Source organism: Arvicanthis niloticus, chromosome 4 (assembly GCF_011762505.2).
Source record: "Arvicanthis niloticus isolate mArvNil1 chromosome 4, mArvNil1.pat.X, whole genome shotgun sequence".
Classification (NCBI taxonomy): Eukaryota; Metazoa; Chordata; class Mammalia; order Rodentia; family Muridae; genus Arvicanthis; species Arvicanthis niloticus.
The window spans coordinates 75,593,486-75,611,558 of record NC_047661.1 but is presented as its reverse complement, the minus strand read 5'-3'; the positions used below and the strand labels follow the sequence as shown (position 1 = coordinate 75,611,558).

At 40.0% G+C, this 18,073-nt stretch overlaps 1 protein-coding gene across 4 annotated transcripts in view; it reads right to left on the bottom strand.

The window, feature by feature from the left end:
- The window catches only part of Otud7b (OTU deubiquitinase 7B), a 58,546-nt gene that overhangs the window by 26,572 nt on the left and 13,901 nt on the right, over positions 1-18,073 (bottom strand). For 2 of the 4 annotated variants that reach the window (XM_076932950.1, XM_076932951.1), the window contains one exon: positions 6,540-6,619. The exons of the other annotated variants lie outside the window; for them this stretch is intronic. In XM_076932950.1, coding sequence (XP_076789065.1) covers positions 6,540-6,619 — 80 coding nt within the window. The remainder of the gene's footprint in view (positions 1-6,539; positions 6,620-18,073) is intronic. 4 annotated transcript variants of the gene reach the window in all.

Genomic DNA, 18,073 nt, shown 5'->3' with positions numbered 1-18,073 from the left:
TTGCAGTCAGTGCTCTTAACCACTGAGCCACCTCTCCAGCCCCACCCCAGGGATTTTTTTCCCTCACTTCTCTCCTATCCCTGAATACAACTTGTTTAGTAGTATAATCTGATCCCATTTTTCTACATTTTTGGATCTAGTAAGGCAAATAGCAAATTTTTGTGGGCTATAAAAATTATAAGTCTCTAAACTGATAACTGAATTGTTTTGTTGGTGGTAGTTCTTAGGATTTTTTTGTTTTTGTTTTTTGAAAAAGAGAAATCACTATTTGTTATAGTACTCTAAAAATACAAGAGATCAATGGGAACAGGGCATGATTTAGTCATATCCCTAGCCCAATACTGAGCAAGGTATCTACAATATAATGGGCAGTCAATAATTACTTGGTGACTAAATTCATTATAAACAAATGTCTAATTTTCATCTGCTTCAATATCCTAAGCACCAAGCCAGCATTCCTGAGGTCAACAGTCCCTGCTGTTAACCTCATACTAATCCAGAACTACATGAAGAACTTCTGGTCAAGCTTTCTACAAAATGACCCAGCCCCCTTGCAGCTTGTGCTTAAGAATTGAATTTCAAGGCAGGCAAGTGGTACACATTTCTAATATCAGCCCAAGAGGCAAAGACAGGAGGATTGAGAATTCAAAGCTACAAAGAAAGACCCTGTCTCAAAAAAAAAAAAAAAAAATTAAATGCTTTCAGAATTCACTGGTGAATGAAAGGCTTTTCGTTTCCTAATTCAAATGAGAATTCTCTCCAAAGCCCATTATATTCACCACTTTGTCACAGGACATGGTCACTGTCCAAGTAACAAACACATAAATAATCCAAAATTAGGGGCCTAACTCCAAAACGAACTTCAATATTTGCTCTTAAAAAAATAAAGCAAGGGAGATGTGTGTGTGGTGGCATAGGCCTTTAATTCCAGAATTCTGAAAGCAGAGGCAGGCAGTTCCCCATGAGTTCAAGGCCTATGTAATGAGTTCAAGGGCAGCTAGAGCTACGAGACCCAGTCTCAAACAAACAGACAGACAAACAGACAGACAGACAAACCACTGTAAGCTACTGTAACAGCTTTCTGAAAAGACATGGGAAAGATGCAACAACATACACACACAGAGCTCAGTGGAATGCAGGAGGCTTGACTGAGCCACAGGCATGCAAACAATTTCCAGCCAGATACAGGCTCCTGAGGGAGAAGCAAATGAAAACCAATGGTGTCGTGGCATCTGGGATCTAACATGGTAACAGAAGGTAGGTTATTCAATTCCAAACATCTAAAATAAACAAATAACTCCTATCTGGAAAGACTGGCTCTTCAGCAAAAATGTGAAGCACTAAAGCAAACTTCTTGGCAGCTCATTCTTGTATTGGATTCTCCAATACATGGTGTAGACTATGCCCTTCGCCCAACAGGTAAGGACAGCAGCTCTCGTTACAACATCACCACACCTGGCTGACGCTTCTCAAATTCCAAGTGAGGATACTGAAGCCAACTTCAAAGACTCAGCTAGCTCTGTCTCAACACACAGGAAGGGAAACCCAAAACAAAAAACCAAACATAACCTTCAGTTTTTCAAATAAAAGGGAAGCAGCACTCAAATGTTTGTCAACTGTGTGGTTTATAGATGGCTTCAGTCAAAAGCATCCAGTTTTCCTAGAAGGGCTGTCACCAATTATTTAGTCCCATGTCTGACCCTACCAAAGAACTCTTCTATTACATCTCCAGTAGACTGTCCAGTTCCCGAGTGGATACACACTCTGACAGGGAGCTCATTACTTTCAGATCCAATTGGAAGAAATTGTTTTGTTTTGTTTTTTTCTAAATAAAAGCCAAAGCTATCACTACACTCCTCCCCTGATAATGTTCACATAATGGTTCTTACTCAGTTCTACTGAACAACAAAACTGACTCCTGAGAATGATGGACTTTTCAATGGAAATTAAATTATTACTTTACATAATTACTTGTTGCAGTCCAACATCATTATCATGAGCCAGGAGGTTTTATAAACTCTTTCCCTGGATCTGTATTTACCTGTACCTATCTATATTCATTTATAAATGTTGGTGCTGACAATAACTATAAACTCAACATGTTGCATAAACAGAGTATCTTGGTCAAAATTCAATTCTGCCTCTTGCCCCTGCTTCCACTTCCATGCTTTCCTGAAGACAGAAACCAAGAACTAACAGGAACAAGTTAGTATTCCCTAAGCTCTTTCTATAACAACTCATTAGCAGTGCACTCAGCAGCACACAAAAGGTGCTGGGTCTGATTCCTAGCAACCTTCCTTTACTATCTTATTAGCTCAACAATGAAAACAACAGGCCAGGTGAACAGTGCATCTGAATGTCCAGTCTGAATGCAGCCTTCCCTAGCCTCCAGCTGTTGCCAAAGGGATGCCTTTGGTGTGGCACAGAAAGGAGCACAATCACTGGGGAAAGGCTCTTGCTTCCCCACTTCAAGTCCTACCATTTTCCTGAGAATGTCAGTGCTCATCTGTAATCCATCTACCTTAGAGTTTCATAACATCTAAAACTTTCATCTCTAGTGAGATAATTCAGATGCTGACCCTGCCATTTCCTGAAACCATTTCCTCTAGGAGTCTGAAATTCTAGCATTTTACTCTACATTTTTTTTCTTTTTTTCTTTTTTAAAAGACAGTGCCTCTACAAAGCCTTCAGTGGCCCAGAGCTTCCGCTATAACTCATGCTGGCTAGGTTCTTAGTTTCTATGACATCTACTTTCTTAACCACATTATGCTTGGGACAATAAAAAGTCCATCAACTGCCAATGGAACATTGGGCACTATGCTCAAGATGAAACATGAACAGTGAACCAGACACAATTCCCATGCTTATAAAATATCTACAGTAAAAGGAAAATAATTACAAAATCTCACAATAATAAATATTGGAGCAGAGACTGTTGTCTCCGTAAGGAGGGAGAAGAAGCCACAGGGAACGTGGTATTTAACTAAGAACTGGACAGTGAGCAACTAGAGAGACAGCCTGGGATTAAGACGGCTCCAAGCTGATGAAACATTTATCAAAGTTCTGAACTTTGTGAGAGGTGAGAGCTGTAGAAAAAGAGACAGGACCTAGTAGAGCCTGGTGAAGTTTGAGGTTTTATCCAAAAAGTAATGATAAGTATTGTGAGCACGGGTGAAAAAGAATCAGAAGTGAATTATTAACATATCAGAATGAAAAGGTTTTAAAGCTGTTGCTGTTGCTACAACCATCCTGATTCTACTGGGAAGAATCTGAAAGAGCACGGTGGACTCAGGAAATGACTGCTGAGGAGACAGATCTGATGAACTAGATTAGGATGGCAGCAGAGAGGAGAAAAGCTGAAGAGATTCTCATCTTGTCCCCTCTTGCAGAACTGAAAGGAAAACCAATGACTGATTATTTAAATAATCTGCAAATACCTAGTTTCTTTTTTAAAAAACTTATTTATTTTCATGTTATGCATGAGCGCTTTACCTACATGTATGTATGTGTACTACATGCATGTCGGGTGCTCAGAGACCAGAAAAGGACATTGGATGCCTGGAACCTAGACTTATAGATGGTTGTGAGCTACCATGTGGGTGCTGGGAACCAAAAACTCCAGTCTTCTGCAAGCGTAGCAAGTGCTCTTAACCACTAAGCTACCTCTACTGCTCAAAACCTAGTTTCTTTCTTTCTTTCTTTTTAAAAAAATTGGTCCACATAGCTTTTTAATTTGAAATGTGAAGAAGAAATGTGTACTAGATAAAATGGATTTATGTAAACATTTATTTTAGTTTAATGAATTTACAAAAATTTAAAGACCTAAAAGTAATTTGTTAGGCATTTTTATAGATTTCTTATCACTGTGATAACAAAGTTCAACAAATTGTGTGGCTTAAATACCACTTTGCAGTTTTATACTTTTTTAAAAAAATTAATCATTGTATTCATCTACATTACGATTGATCCCCCCTTCTCAGTTTCCCTTCCACAATGCCCCCATCCCACCCCCCTCCTCTTTCCTCTACCCACCCACCCACTCCCGCTTCACCACCCTTGGATCCCCCCTACACTGGGGCATCGAGCCTCCGCAGGACCAAGGGCCTCCCCTCCCACTGGTGCCAGATAAGGCCGTTCTCTGGTACATATGTATCTGGAGTCATGGATCCCTCCATGAGTGCTCTTTGGTTGGTAAAACCTAGTTTCTGTATCATTCTGTTTTAGCTACCCAACTTGGGTGGCTCTGCCACTCAATTTCTCTACCACTAGATGGAGTTACTGAACAAAATAAGATCAAGTAATTCTGTAGATTAATATGCCAACTAAAGTGCATTTAGTTTTCTTTCATCAAAACACCATTGTCTTCTGGTTGACTCTGTTACACCACACAGTTGTCTCATGACCATCTCACACCTTCACCATTTTTCCTGAGCCTCCTAGCCAAGAAGCTGTCTCACTCACTCTTAGCAAGGATCTTGCTCTCTCTGCAAAGAAACAAAATTATAAAGCAAGGCAAAAGGACTTTTTAGATTTTCTCCCCTGCCCTTCTTTCACATTTGTGGTGGTTTGAATAAGAATGACCCCCACAGGCTCATGTATTTGAATGCTTAGTCAGTTGCTGTGTAGACTGGTACTAAGGGAGTGGTACTATTTGAAAAGATTAAGAAGATTGGGGGAAGTGTGTTCCTGGGGGCAAGGGGTGTGTGTGTGGGGGGGGTGTATAGGCGCTGAGGTTTCAAAGCCCATGGCAAGCCCGGATTGTCCTTCTGTTTGTCCCTCTGTCTGCCTATGGAGCAGTCTGGAGCTCTTCACTACTTCTCCAGCACCTGCCTAAGTGCATCATGCTCCCTCCCTACCATGATAATGGATTAAACCTCTCAACTGCAAGCACGTCCCACTTTAATGTTTTGTTTTATAGGAGCTGCCTTGACTATGATGTTGTCAGCAACAGAATAGTGAATAAGATGTTACTACCCTCTTCTTAAATAGACTAATCCCCTGATGCTACTTTCTTAACCCGTATTTAGTTCATCCTACTCAAATGGGCTTCTACAGGAGGACAGTGCCATCACAGGGACTGTCACAATCATCCTCCTCAGCTCTCCCGGAGCCTCCTAGGTCACCTTGTGGACTCTCTGCCTGTTCCTGAACTAAGGTTAAATAGGCACAGTTCTCGCCATAAGCCCCCCATTTCTTACTCTGTAGCATCTCCTTGAGAGACTTCATTCTCAACACTGGCCACCCAAATGCTGATGATGTTAAAAGTATCCAGAGTATCAGACTCTTTCTGCCTTGTACGAGAAGCCCCAGACACTTCAACCCAGACAGATTAAAAACATATTCCTCTTTCCTCTCTGTCCTTCGTCCTTTCTAGCTATCACAGTGCTTTCTAATCTAGCAAATGGAGCATCACTCCAAGCATGGAGCCGCAAGCCAAGAAGGCATGCTGTACTTTCCTCTTCTGCCTTACACTCTCACACAGCTTTTCAAATTTACCTTTACAGTCTCTTAAATCCATCCAATGCCTTTATTTAACAAGTTTTGATATCTCTTTTGAAAACTGGGACCCAGAAAAAAACTTCTTTTTCCTTTCACAAACACTGATCAATCTCTATAAACACCTAGTATAAAGAATTATTTAATATAAATAGACAGTATACCAGTGCTCAAAACTCCTCAAAGGCTCCAATGAGGAAAGTTCAACATCTAAATTTTGCACATCACACGAAAGCCCTTCGTGACTGGGCTCTCCCTCTCATTAGCTCCATCAAGTGTATTTCAGATGTCAGTTGCTGTGTAGACTGTTCCCTGCCTAAAAGGACTGCTGGGCTTTTTCCTCTTCTCGAAAACCCACTGAGTGCCACCTCACTTGCAAAGTGTTCTCTGGACTCTACTTTCCCCTTGGTCTTCACAATAGAGCTTTGCCCCCCGGCATCTATCACCATTTCCCCAGAGCACACAGATTCTGTTGATTTACATGTTTGTGTCTCCACCAAACAGTAGCAAAACCTATCTTAACTTTCCTGTGTCCCAGTCACTACCAGGTACACAATTTTCATTCCAATAAACTGAAATATATTTGTATATTTGCATAGTACCTAACTACAGACAGACAGACAGATACAACACACACACACACACACACACACACACACACACACACACACACACACACACCAGTATTACACATAGGCAAATTTACAATGGCTTATCTTAAAGACATTTTGCTAAAGACTTAAATTACTTTATTTGGAATAGCTTCTATTCCCTAATGATTGCTACAACTCAGGAGGCTAATGCTGCATTAAAGCCCATCAGTACATACTAAGTCCCCAACAACTTAACAACAGAGAAAACACCCTAAAATTAAATACTGGTGGAAGAGAATAGATCTCTGTCAAAATGCTTGAGACACTACTGACCCTACATGCTCTGCACACTCTCCTCCGTGCTCTCACTCTGCACACTCTCCTCCGTGCTCTCACTCTGCACACTCTCCTCCGTGCTCTCGCTCTGCACACTCTCCTCCGTGCTCTTACTCTGCACACTCTCTGGCCCCCGCCAATGCACTGGAGCAGCCTCTGTGCTCTGCATCCTCTCCAACTCCTCTCAAACCTCACTGAAAAAAAAAAAAACAAAACACATTTAAGATTCAAGAATTTTTCAAAGGTCAGAGACTCCTCCATGCTTATGATGTCAACTCCAAGGAATCCAGACAGAGAGAGAGGAGGGCAGGGGCACACAATTCTTCCTAAGGTGGGAGGGAGGGATGAATGATTGTTTTGGCAGGCTGTCTTTGGTTAATACCGGTCCTTCTAACATACAAAAATGTAAACTTTCAGACAGAAAGAGAAGATGGCCAACTTCCACTCTCAAGGAACCCATGTAACATTAAATGAAGCCAAAGTAGACTAAAGCTTTAGAAATGATTTCACTTAAATTTTCAAACAACTCTAAGAGGTTTATATCACTAACCTCAAGTTATAGATGATAATGGCTTAGGGGATTCCTTCAACATCATACAGTACTAAGTAACTAACCATATTATTTACACACCAATCCACCACAACAGAGACCCGTACCTACTCTAAGAGCACACTTCATCTGGAGAGGATGGAAGAACATGGTCAATCTATCCACTCATACAGGAGCTCACCCACACACTCAGAGCCTTTCAATTCCACACTAAAATAAAGAATTAACTCTGGGTTCTGACACTTCTTGTTACAAATCTGGATCTAACATTTTAGGACTGTGTAATCCTGGAAATACAACTATTTTGTGCCACATTTTTTTCACATATAAAATGGAAATTACACAGTTCATAACTCTTGTTTGGATTACAAATATTTACAATCTTTAGAGTAATACCTGATATCCTTGAGAAATGTAAACTGCCTATTTGAGCCCAAATCCTTGTCACAATACTCTTAACTCCACCAGGACCCAACATAGCTGCTATCATTTCTTCCAGAATTCACTCCTCCCAAAGCAACCTCTCCAGGCCTACAAGTCTTTTCTTGTTTTTTTCTTTTTTTTTTTTTTCCATGTGTCTTTTTTGTTTGCTTTGTGTATGTGTGTGTGTGTGAGGGGGGGAGGTGTTTTGTGTTTTGAGAAAAGGTTGTATATAGCCCAGGCTGGCCTTTAATTTTTTGTGTTGCCAATGGCCTTGAATTAGTGGCCTTTCTTTTTCTATGTCACAAGTACTGGGGATAGAGACTTGCCACCATACCTGGTTTTTGCAGGGCTTGGAATTCAGCACAGGTCTTCAAGCACGCTAGGCACGCACTCTACCAAGTAAGACACTTGTTTGGGGACTTGTTTGTTTGTTTGTTTTTGTTTTTAAAAGACAGGTCTCACTGTGTAGCTCAAGCTAACCTTGAACTCATCATTCTGTAACCCAAATAGACACTGACCTTGCAATCTTCCTGCCTCACTTTCCCAAGTAGCTGGGATCACAGGCCTACACTGCTATGCCTAAAGCAACATTGTTGACTTGTTTGTTTTAGATGAATGTATACTTTACATGCTTTTTTTTTCTTTTTCCTTTCAGTTAGGGCTGAGAATGGCCCAAGATTGGGGTTTCTTGGGTTTTTGCTGTTAACTTTAGCTTTGTCTTTTGAGTTAGGGTTTCTCTATGTAGCTCTGGCTGTCCTAGAATTCACCATGTAGACCAGGCTGGCCTTAGAGAGATCTGCCTGCCCCTGCCTCCTGAGTTCTAGAATTAAAGGCATGTGCCACCACACTCAGCCAAGATTGGGTTTTTAATAAAGTCAACTTTTAAGATATCCTACAAAAACAAAAGTTCTACTTGAGTCCTTTAAAAATTGATTACTTAATTTCATATACAGACTACTAACAAAACAATAATAAATTAATAGTCTACACTAATTGTAAAACACTGACCTCTCAAAGGCCAATTTGCTAACCTTTAGTAACTCCCATCCCTCTGTCAGCTATTCAGTTCCTAATTATTGGTCATTTGTTTGTCAATTATTTAATATCTAGTAAATGGAAAACATCACAAAGAAGGAAAAAAATCAAACTACTGTACTATCTGTTAGTTATCCATACAAAACCAATCTATTTCATAAATCTCTTCTGGTAAATTAATTTCCTCCCACATACAGCTAATAACTTTTAGCTTCCATTAGACAAAGTTTTCCTTTTTATAAAAGTAGACACTTCAGAGACAGGCACAGTGGTGTGTATTTGTAATCTCAGCACTCAGAAGGCTGAGTCAGAAGGAATATTTTGAGCTCAATGTCATCCTAAATTACACAGAGAATAGCAGATTAGCCAAGACTATATAATGAGACCCTATCTCAAACAAGCAAAACAACAAATTAGATACTTCAGCTCAAAGATTTTCATCACTTTCTTCTTTTTAGTTCTGCATCTGTCTTTTCCTACCATCCCTAAAGCTCCTGTAGACTCTATGTAGGCACTTGCCATTGTTATTAACTGGTCTTTTAGATACTTCCACCCTATCTCCAACTTGATTATCAGTCATTTACTCAAAATTTGCCAACCTGGTCTATCATCTTCCAGACACTGGTTTAATGGCTGGGAATACAAACAAAGAGGAGCCATAGAACTGCCTGCACAGAGTGTCAACCTGTTAGTGTCATCACTAGCACAGGAACTCATACAAGAGCAACCTCATGACTCAGGTGAGTGAGAGAAGTGGAATCTTTAAAGACTGCAGGGGACTAGAGGACAGGACTACATTTCAGTGGAGATCCTTGATGTTGGCATTTTTATTTAATGTTTTAAGTATCCATACTTAAAACAGACTTTAAATTATTTATTGGTTTCAAATATTTACCATTTTCTGATTTGCCCCATTGATACAATAATGGTATATATGAACAAATATAATTTAAATGTGTATAGCTATGAGTTCACTAAATAATTTTGTAGTTTTGTGAAACACTTTGACAGATCATAAAAAGAAGTTTCAAATTATAATAGAATATACTTGCAATCTCAATATTCGAAAGAGTGATGTGGGAAAACACCCAAGTTCAAGACCAGGCTCAGCTATCTAGTGAATTCTAAGCCAATCTAAGCTATATATATGACTCTATCCCTCAAATATTTTTAATTAAATACTCTTTAAGGTTTTTATTCTGTGTTTTCTGATAGCTGACACATATACTCAGAGGCACTTGTCATACTTAAATGATACCAAATGGCAAAGCAGCTGGACCCAGGGATTCTGATTCTGGGTTCACATCAGTTCTCCAGACATTTACGAGAAAATCACATGGTTGGTCACACAAACTCCACATGCTTATTGACACTGTCTCTTAGTTGTTACTATCCTTCCTGACAACTGCCACCCACTCCACAAATGCATACCTATAGGGCTGCAGTAAAGTACACTCTCTAATCCAGGTCATCTCCACTTGGGCATCTCTTTCACTTGGGCAGGTTGCTCTTCTTGTAGTAGTTTGTTTTTCTTTTAAGAACAAACAACTTGGGGTTAGAGGGATGGCTTGGGGGTTAAGAGCACTGGTTGCTCTTCCAGAGGACTTGGACTTGATTCTCAGCACCCCTACTGAACACATAACTCTGTCACTCCAGTTCCAGGGATTTCAATGCCCTTTTCTGGCCTCTGTTGGCAACAGGAAGGTGCAAAGTACCCAGCCATACATGTAGATTAAACAACTATACACATAAAATAATAATTTACATAATTAACATCCTATGTGAACAGAAGTAGGGAGGCTCAGAAAGTCAGTGTTTTCCCTATGTTACACTGTAAAATTGTGAACTTTTAGAAATATCTTATCAGAGACCATTTTATTCCATATATCAAGTTACAGATGACAACTCAGAGTCAAGTGAGTGAAGTTTAGTCACTGTCCAAACCACAAAGCTAACTAGTGATAAACCAGTTCCCAAAACATAAATCTAGTGATGCTAGTAACTGTTACCTGATGTGAAATATCACCAGCTTTCAAACTCCTAGCCCCCCACCCTCATATCCAGCTAAATCTCTCACTTCTACAGATGGGTACCAAATGGAAAAAAAAAAATGTGTACTTTAAAAGCCAATCCCTGCCTGGCAGTGGTGGCACACGCCTTTAATCCCAGCAGTTGGGAGACAGAGGCAGGCGGATTTCTGAGTTCGAGGCTAGCCTGGTCTACAGAGTGAGTTCCAGGACAGCCAGAGCTACACAGAGAAACCCTGTCTCAAAAAACCAAAAAAAAAAAAAAAAAAGTCAATCCCTTAGCAACCCATATTCAGGAAAAGAAATCACCTGTAAAGACTATCAGAGAGGCATAGCAAAACAAAGCACTTTTGTGTGCTGGCCAACACTAAGTGAGATGGAAACTCTACTTGGAATAACTCCACAACATCATCTCCCTAAGGCCTAAAGCAAGACAGTAGGATAAAACTATGTATCATAGAGATATCATTTTTAGTTTTATATTGTTAGTTTGAAGCTAGAATATACTTTTTTCAGAATAACCTATTTTAATTGAATATACTTGTCTTATACTAATTAAAAATCACTGCTGAGCTTTGAACAAGACAAAACATAACCCAAAACCAAGAGAGAAACGAAACACCAACTTTTAACCCATTTCTTCTGTTTGGCCCAAGTGGAAAGCTTAAAGCATCAAAGCAGCAGACCTCCCTACAGTCGTTCAAGTTAGTTTACTTCTTAAAATACAAAACAAAACCACTTGTCCTCTTGCTCAGGAAGGGCCATCATCAACAGAGTGGCACCCACATGCAAACTCTCCTAACTCAACGGCAGGCCAATGATGCCTTCTAGAAGTTTATAATGTGCTGAGTCCATGAAAAAACAGGGGTGGCACAAATATCAGCCAGCTTCCTTTATTGAACAAATATTTACCAAGTACCAGAAATCAGAGACAAAAACAAAATAAAACAAATTTTTAAAAAGCAAAAGAAATCATAAAGGGGAGAGAGAGATCTTCAAAATCTACTGAACAGATTATTACAGTTGTTTCTCTCCAAGAATGCCAATCACTGAAAGTTACCCATGAAGTCCTTTGATGAAATACCTAATCAAATACTTTAATCAAAGACATTGTTTACTCAATCTTACTACCTTGAAAGCCAGACAGACACTGATCCTGACCAACACATTTGCTATCTATTCTACAGGATCCATATTAGAAGATGTAGTTTGTCTTATCCCCAACTCAGGATAAACTGTTTACTATGTAGATAGATGATTCCCAAAGAATGTACTAAAAATGTCTAAGGTCAGGTGTTGTGGTATATGCCTAAGCAGTTGTGAGGTGAAGGTAGAAAAATGAGGAAATTCAAGGCCACCTTCAGTTACCCAGGGGGAGCTAAGCTAGATGAAACCCTGCCTGTTCCCCCACTTCATCCCCCCAAAATGACAAGTCCTGTTAAACGTGCTTTAGAAACTCTAGATCATGTGTACAACTGTGATGCAAATAAGAAAACTGAGGTAACCCAATCACAAAAGAACACACATGGTATGCACTCACTGATAAGTGGATATTAGCCCAAAAGCTTGAAATATCCAAGATACAATTCACAGACCACATGAAGCTCAAGAAAAAGGAAGATTAAAGTGTGGGTGCTTTGGTCCTTCTTAGAAGGGGGAACAAAATACTCACAGGAGCAAATATGGAGACAAGGTGTGAAGCAAAGACTGAAGGAAAGGTCATCCAGAGAATGCCCCACCTGGGGATCCATCCTAGATACAGTCACCAAACACAGACACTATTGAGGATGCCAAGAAGTGCATGCTGACAGGAGCCTGATTTAGCTGTCTCCTAAGAAGCTCTGCCAGAATTTGACATATACAGAGATATGCTCAGGCCAACCACTGGACTGAGAGCAGGGTCCCCAATGGAGAAGTTAGAGAAAGGACTGAAGGAGCTGAAGGGGTTTTGCAACCTCATAGGAAGAACAACAATATCAATCAACCAGACCCCCAGAGCTCCCAGGGATTAAACCACCAACCAAGGAGCACACATGGAGGGACCACAGCTCCAGCAGCATATGCAGCAGAGGATGGCCTTGCGGAGCAGCAATGGGAGAAAAGGCCCTTGGTCCTGTGAAGGCTTGATGCTTCAGTGTAGGGGAATTCGAGGGTGAGGGAACACCCTCATAGAAACAGGGGAGGGAGAATGGCATAGCAGAGTTGGGGAGAGGAACTGGGAAAGGGATAACATTTGAAATGTAAATAAAGAAAATATCCAATTTAAAAAAAAAAAAAGAAAGAAAAGAAAACCATTGAACTATTTGTTCACATAGAATAGACAGAAGTAGCCTAGGCAACCCTTTACAAGAATATAGCATCAGACCAAGTCTTCAGAAGAAATATCTTTGCCTTTCCTCTCCCACAAAAACTACAAAAGCATCAATTAGTGCACAAATTAATACCTCATTGGCCTCTGTGTCTTTCCTTAAAACTAACCCAAGAAATCAAACCTAAGGATGAGTTGTAACCATTATTATTTTTAGGGGTAGTAGTATTATTTTTAGGGCTTTAAAAATAAAAAAGACATAAATGGAAATATAAAAAAGTATCTCAAAAATCAAACTCAGTTTTACCTAGAATTCAAAAGCAAGTAAGTACTCTCAATTTTACCAAAGGGTCAATAATTTATGACTAACTCAAGCAAAACAAAAATCATAAATTTCTCCTTAAATTATACACTTAATAAATCAAATTGATCCAGTCTGAAAGTGTTAGGCTCAGATCCCCTGTAATAACTTGAAACTACAAAACTTTAAAATTCCATCCTTTCTTCAAAAGCTTTACCTACAGTTAAATGCTAAGTACATCTTTTTTTTAAAAAATAATTTTTATTATATTTATTGTGTGTGTGTTGGGGGGGGGGGTGCATGTTCCACAATTTGTGAGAGTCAGTTCTCTCCCCCATGTGTATCGGAAGTACCAAACTCAGGTCAGCCTCAACGGTGGCAAACGCCTTTATTCAGTAACCCATCTCACCAGCCCCAGGATATAATTTTCTAATGAAGAAATACTTAACAAAGAAGAAATGTCTGAGGAAGGCAAACTGGCAATATGTGGCACTTTTTACAGCACTTTAAAAAAGATTTAACATGAAGTAGTGTGGGCACAGTGGCACGTGACTATAGTTGCTGTGCATATGGGTAACTCAAAGACAATGTGACAAGATTTACGCTGAGATAGATTCCTAAGGAAAAGTTCACAGAAGCCAGATTGTGTGCTATGGAGCTTCTGAAGACTGTAAAACCTGAGGAGCAGTTCACAGAAGACATCTGTGATATAAGAACACAGGTCAAAATGATTAAGCCTGTCCCAGGGGTGGATAATTATCCCCTTAAACCCAGAAGAGTATGTTTTCCTCTAGCAAAAGATTATGCTAGAGGTGGAGATAGTTTGACCAGCCAGGAACACTCCCAACAGACAGGGATGGTGATCAGGGAGGGAAGACTACAATGTCAAGATAACCAGTCTGACCCAGGGAGCCAGCAGGCACACCAAGGGAGAAAAGGACCATGTTCCCCTTTGGCCCTGGTAGTAGGTCAGAGCAGATTAGGTCAGGCCCGCTGGGTACATCAGGTGTGGAAAAATGTAGGGAGGCTAGGTAGAAGAGCTCCAGTTTATGAAAATGTAATGGCTCAGCATTCAGGGAGCTAATTAAGTCAGCACCCCCTACTCATGCTTTGTATCCATCCTTCCATCTACAGACAAGCAATTTTTCATGCTGTAGTAGACCCTGCTTATGTTTGACTTTATTATCTTTAGTTGTTCACCTCTGGGATCACCTGACATTTGCTCAGAACAGGTGACAATGAACATTCAGAGTACTTCACCAAGGCCATCTTTGTAATGCACTATTTGTTATGGGATAGTGGTTCAGGATGTTGCCTTGCCCTGCCCATCTTCTGGAAAAGGTTTTGTTATATAGATGACATCATGCTAACCTCTTGAGTATTTTGCAGATTTGGAAAGCCACCAGAGACACACACAGTGCCTCTAAAGGAAAGAGGATGAGAGATCAGTCTGCACTGTGTGCAAGGACCAGACACAGCTGTTAAATTCTTACAGTATGAATATAATACTTGACAATGGTATTGACAAAATCCTAAAACAGCCTGTGCTTATAAATGTAATGAAGCTACAGGAATTCTGAGGATGCTTAGGATATGAGCAGATTTTCATGCCCCATCTTACCTAAGCTGTCTGTCCTTTGTATAACTTGATAAGAGCTAAGGAAAAGAAAATGTATCCCAACTAGAACTACATGACCCTGGAGTGTCATGAGTGTTATATGAGACTGGGACAGAAAGTTTCAAGATGCTTTTGTACAAGCTAAGATCTCTGTAGGACAGGCCAAACAGCTGTGTGCCCCACTACCCCAGTGTCCCTTCCTGTTTGAAGTCACCAGCTATTCAGACAGCTACCACTGGGGGCTACGGCAAAAGCAACCTGAGCAAATCATTCCAACTGGATTTTGGTCTCAAGTCATGGAAAGGAGCAGAAGCTATATGTATACAACACCCACTATGAAACCGACTACATTTTCAATACCAAATAGTTCTAATACTTACAACTTTGGGGCTGGAGAGATGGATCAGTGGTTAAGAGCACTGAGTGCTCCTCCAGAGGTCCTGAGTTCGGTTCCCAGCACCCACATGGTGGCTCACAACCATCTGTAATGAGATCCGATGCCCTCTTCTGGTGTGTCTGTACCATGTACTCACTTACATAAAATAAATAAATCTTAAGAAAAAAAAATACAACTTTGATCCTACCTAAACTCTAGAACACAAATGAAATCCATATTCTGTATAATGCTTTTTAGTAATTTCTAAAAGAAATCTTTATGCCTCTTTTGAAACTGTCGAATATCACTTATCCCAGGTATCGGCACATGGTAACAACAGCCATAATTTAAAATGAGTACTCTCAAGCTGCTCACAGTGGCTCATACCTTTAATCCAGCATTCAAGAGGTCTATAGTGAGTTCCAGGACAGACAGCCAGTAAGTACAACTACACCAAAAAAACATGTCTCAAAGAATCAAAATAAATAAATTAAATGAATACTCTCATTTAATAACATTAATAACATAAGATAAGGATCGACTTAGAATATAGGTAAAACTGATCTTGGCTAGGCAGAGGACACTCCATTTTTTATGTCCTTCCCATTCTCAAAACTCTTCCTACACTTGTGATATAGAAAGTATTTTCTAATTGAATAAACTGAGGAAGGTAAGTGTAAGCAAAGTATCCCTGTTGACATAGTCATCAGGGAAAGCTAGGGAAAGACAAACATCCCATGGAGACTACATGACACTGTCACAAGCGCATGACTCACTACTGAGCAACAAGAAAGAACATGAGAAGGAGAGAAACTTCAGGAAGCCAAGGAAACAAAATATTTCCAGTCTTCAAAGTCTAAAACAGGCTACTGTCCAGTTCACTCCCAGGCAGGAATGAGTGGGGAGGAGAGAAAAGGCAATATGGGGCAGGTGGACTTTTCAGAACAAAGACATTTCTTTTTCCAATTCATCAAAAGTCTTTAGAACAAAGAAATTCAGGAGGTTCCACCTATTTTTATGGCTTTACTTACTTACATATTTAAAGACTGTACAATGTATATAAATGACAGCCTAATGTAATAATGGTTGCACACATAACCTCTGGAAACCATCAAAGCAGTATTTAAATCCCAGCTCTGTTACTCTTCTGCTTGTAACCTTGGGGAAGTGCGTTACCTCTTTATAACACTGGCAGGAACCTTATACTTTAACAGTGCCTCAACAACGGTGGTGACTATTTTGAATGAATTCATCTGTGTGTAAGAATATCTACCTTAGGGTAGTAAATGACCTATAAGGCACCAGGTTTAATTCAGGGTAAGGGCTACTATCAAACAGTGATACGCTCTTCCTTCTATTTTCCAGCCAGGTCAGAGGTTATGACAGAGACCCTGGCGAAGAACAAAATGGGAGACAGGTCCTACAGCCAAGTGTTGGAAGGAGAGGTGTTTACTACTAGAGACCTGGTCAGAAAGCCCAGCAAACATAGTCTTGGCAGATGAAATCAGGAACAATGGCAGACTCTGACAGTAGAAATATAACAAATGGTGATTCATAAAACATTATTCTGAATCCTTGAGAATCTGTCAACCGTAGATAAAATTGTGGCCAAAAAGAACAGATGAGAGGTGAGAAAGAGAACTACCTTAATGTGTCTGCTCACTTATTGTAACACCACATACAAGCCTCTACGCTAACCTATAGCACAGATAGTTGCCTGCTTCACAGAACTCACTTCCCTTTTTAGGTAAGAGCCCATGTAAGTTGTTCTTAACTGTGGACAACATACACCAAAGAGAGCTGAATTTAAAACCTACCTCTATTCCAAAACAACATCACCTACAGCCTGCTAACCCAAGCAGCCATCCCACTTGGAAGGGAAAAACTATTTCATCTTTAAAACTGAGAGTCAGAGAGAATATGCATTTAAATTCAAAATCCAAAGGAAGCTTTCCCTTTGAATACAAAGAACATTCTCTCAAAAGAAGATAGCACTAATTACTTGTTATAATGCACTCTGAGCATGACAGCTGTAAGTACCAGTTAGTGTTTAAGTGCACAGAAAACCTATCTAGAACTGAAACAGCTTGTGGTTGGACATCATCATAATGTGGTCTTTAACTTCCCATTACATTTCCCAGGCATCTGATCTGCATTTTTAACCACCACCTACCTCCTCCTAAGCAATATGATACGGTAAAAGACAGCACCAAAGGACGGCCAGGAGGGCTCCAGGCAGAGCTCTATCGCTTACTAGAGCCAAACAAACTACTGACTTCAATCCTCACTTCAGTACTAACTGAAAACCTCTGGTTAGAATCAGTGTTTTCCAAAGTTTCCCACCAGGGTAACCTTCCCAAGAAAAGTATCTCAAAGCAATCCAACTAAGCTTCCCTATTGTTATAACTCATTTGAAAATATGCACATTACTATCTATTCCTTTCCCAAAATAATAATTACTAAATTTTATTTCTCTTCAAATCACTCAGATCTCTCATTCATGAGAGAAATTTTTATCTATACCTTGCATACTTGCATAGAATGCTACATGAATTGATTTCTCACTTGGTATTTAGTGTTCATGACTTTACCTTAATTTTTACCTTTCCTGCAAATATTTAGTAGTCACAACCAATTGTTAACTTCTTTGTCTGTGTGTATGCAAGTGCACACTGTATGTTGCAGGTACAAACACAAGTGTGGGTACACACATGCTTGTGTATGTGGAAGCCATGGGACTACATGAGGTGTCATTTTACTTTAATTTACTTACTATTTGTCCACTTGGTTTGTTTGTGTGTTTGTTTGTTTGTTTGTTGAATTTGAGGCCAAGGTCTCTCACTGGACTGGAACTCACTTGTATGCTAGTTGGGCTGGTCAGTAAGACCCAGGGATGGCTCTGCCTGTCTCCCCTTCTCCCACTCAGGGATTACAAGCATTACCACCACAGCAGCTTTCCTATGTGGGTTCTGGGGACCAAACTCAGGGCCTCGCAGAAGTGATGGACAAA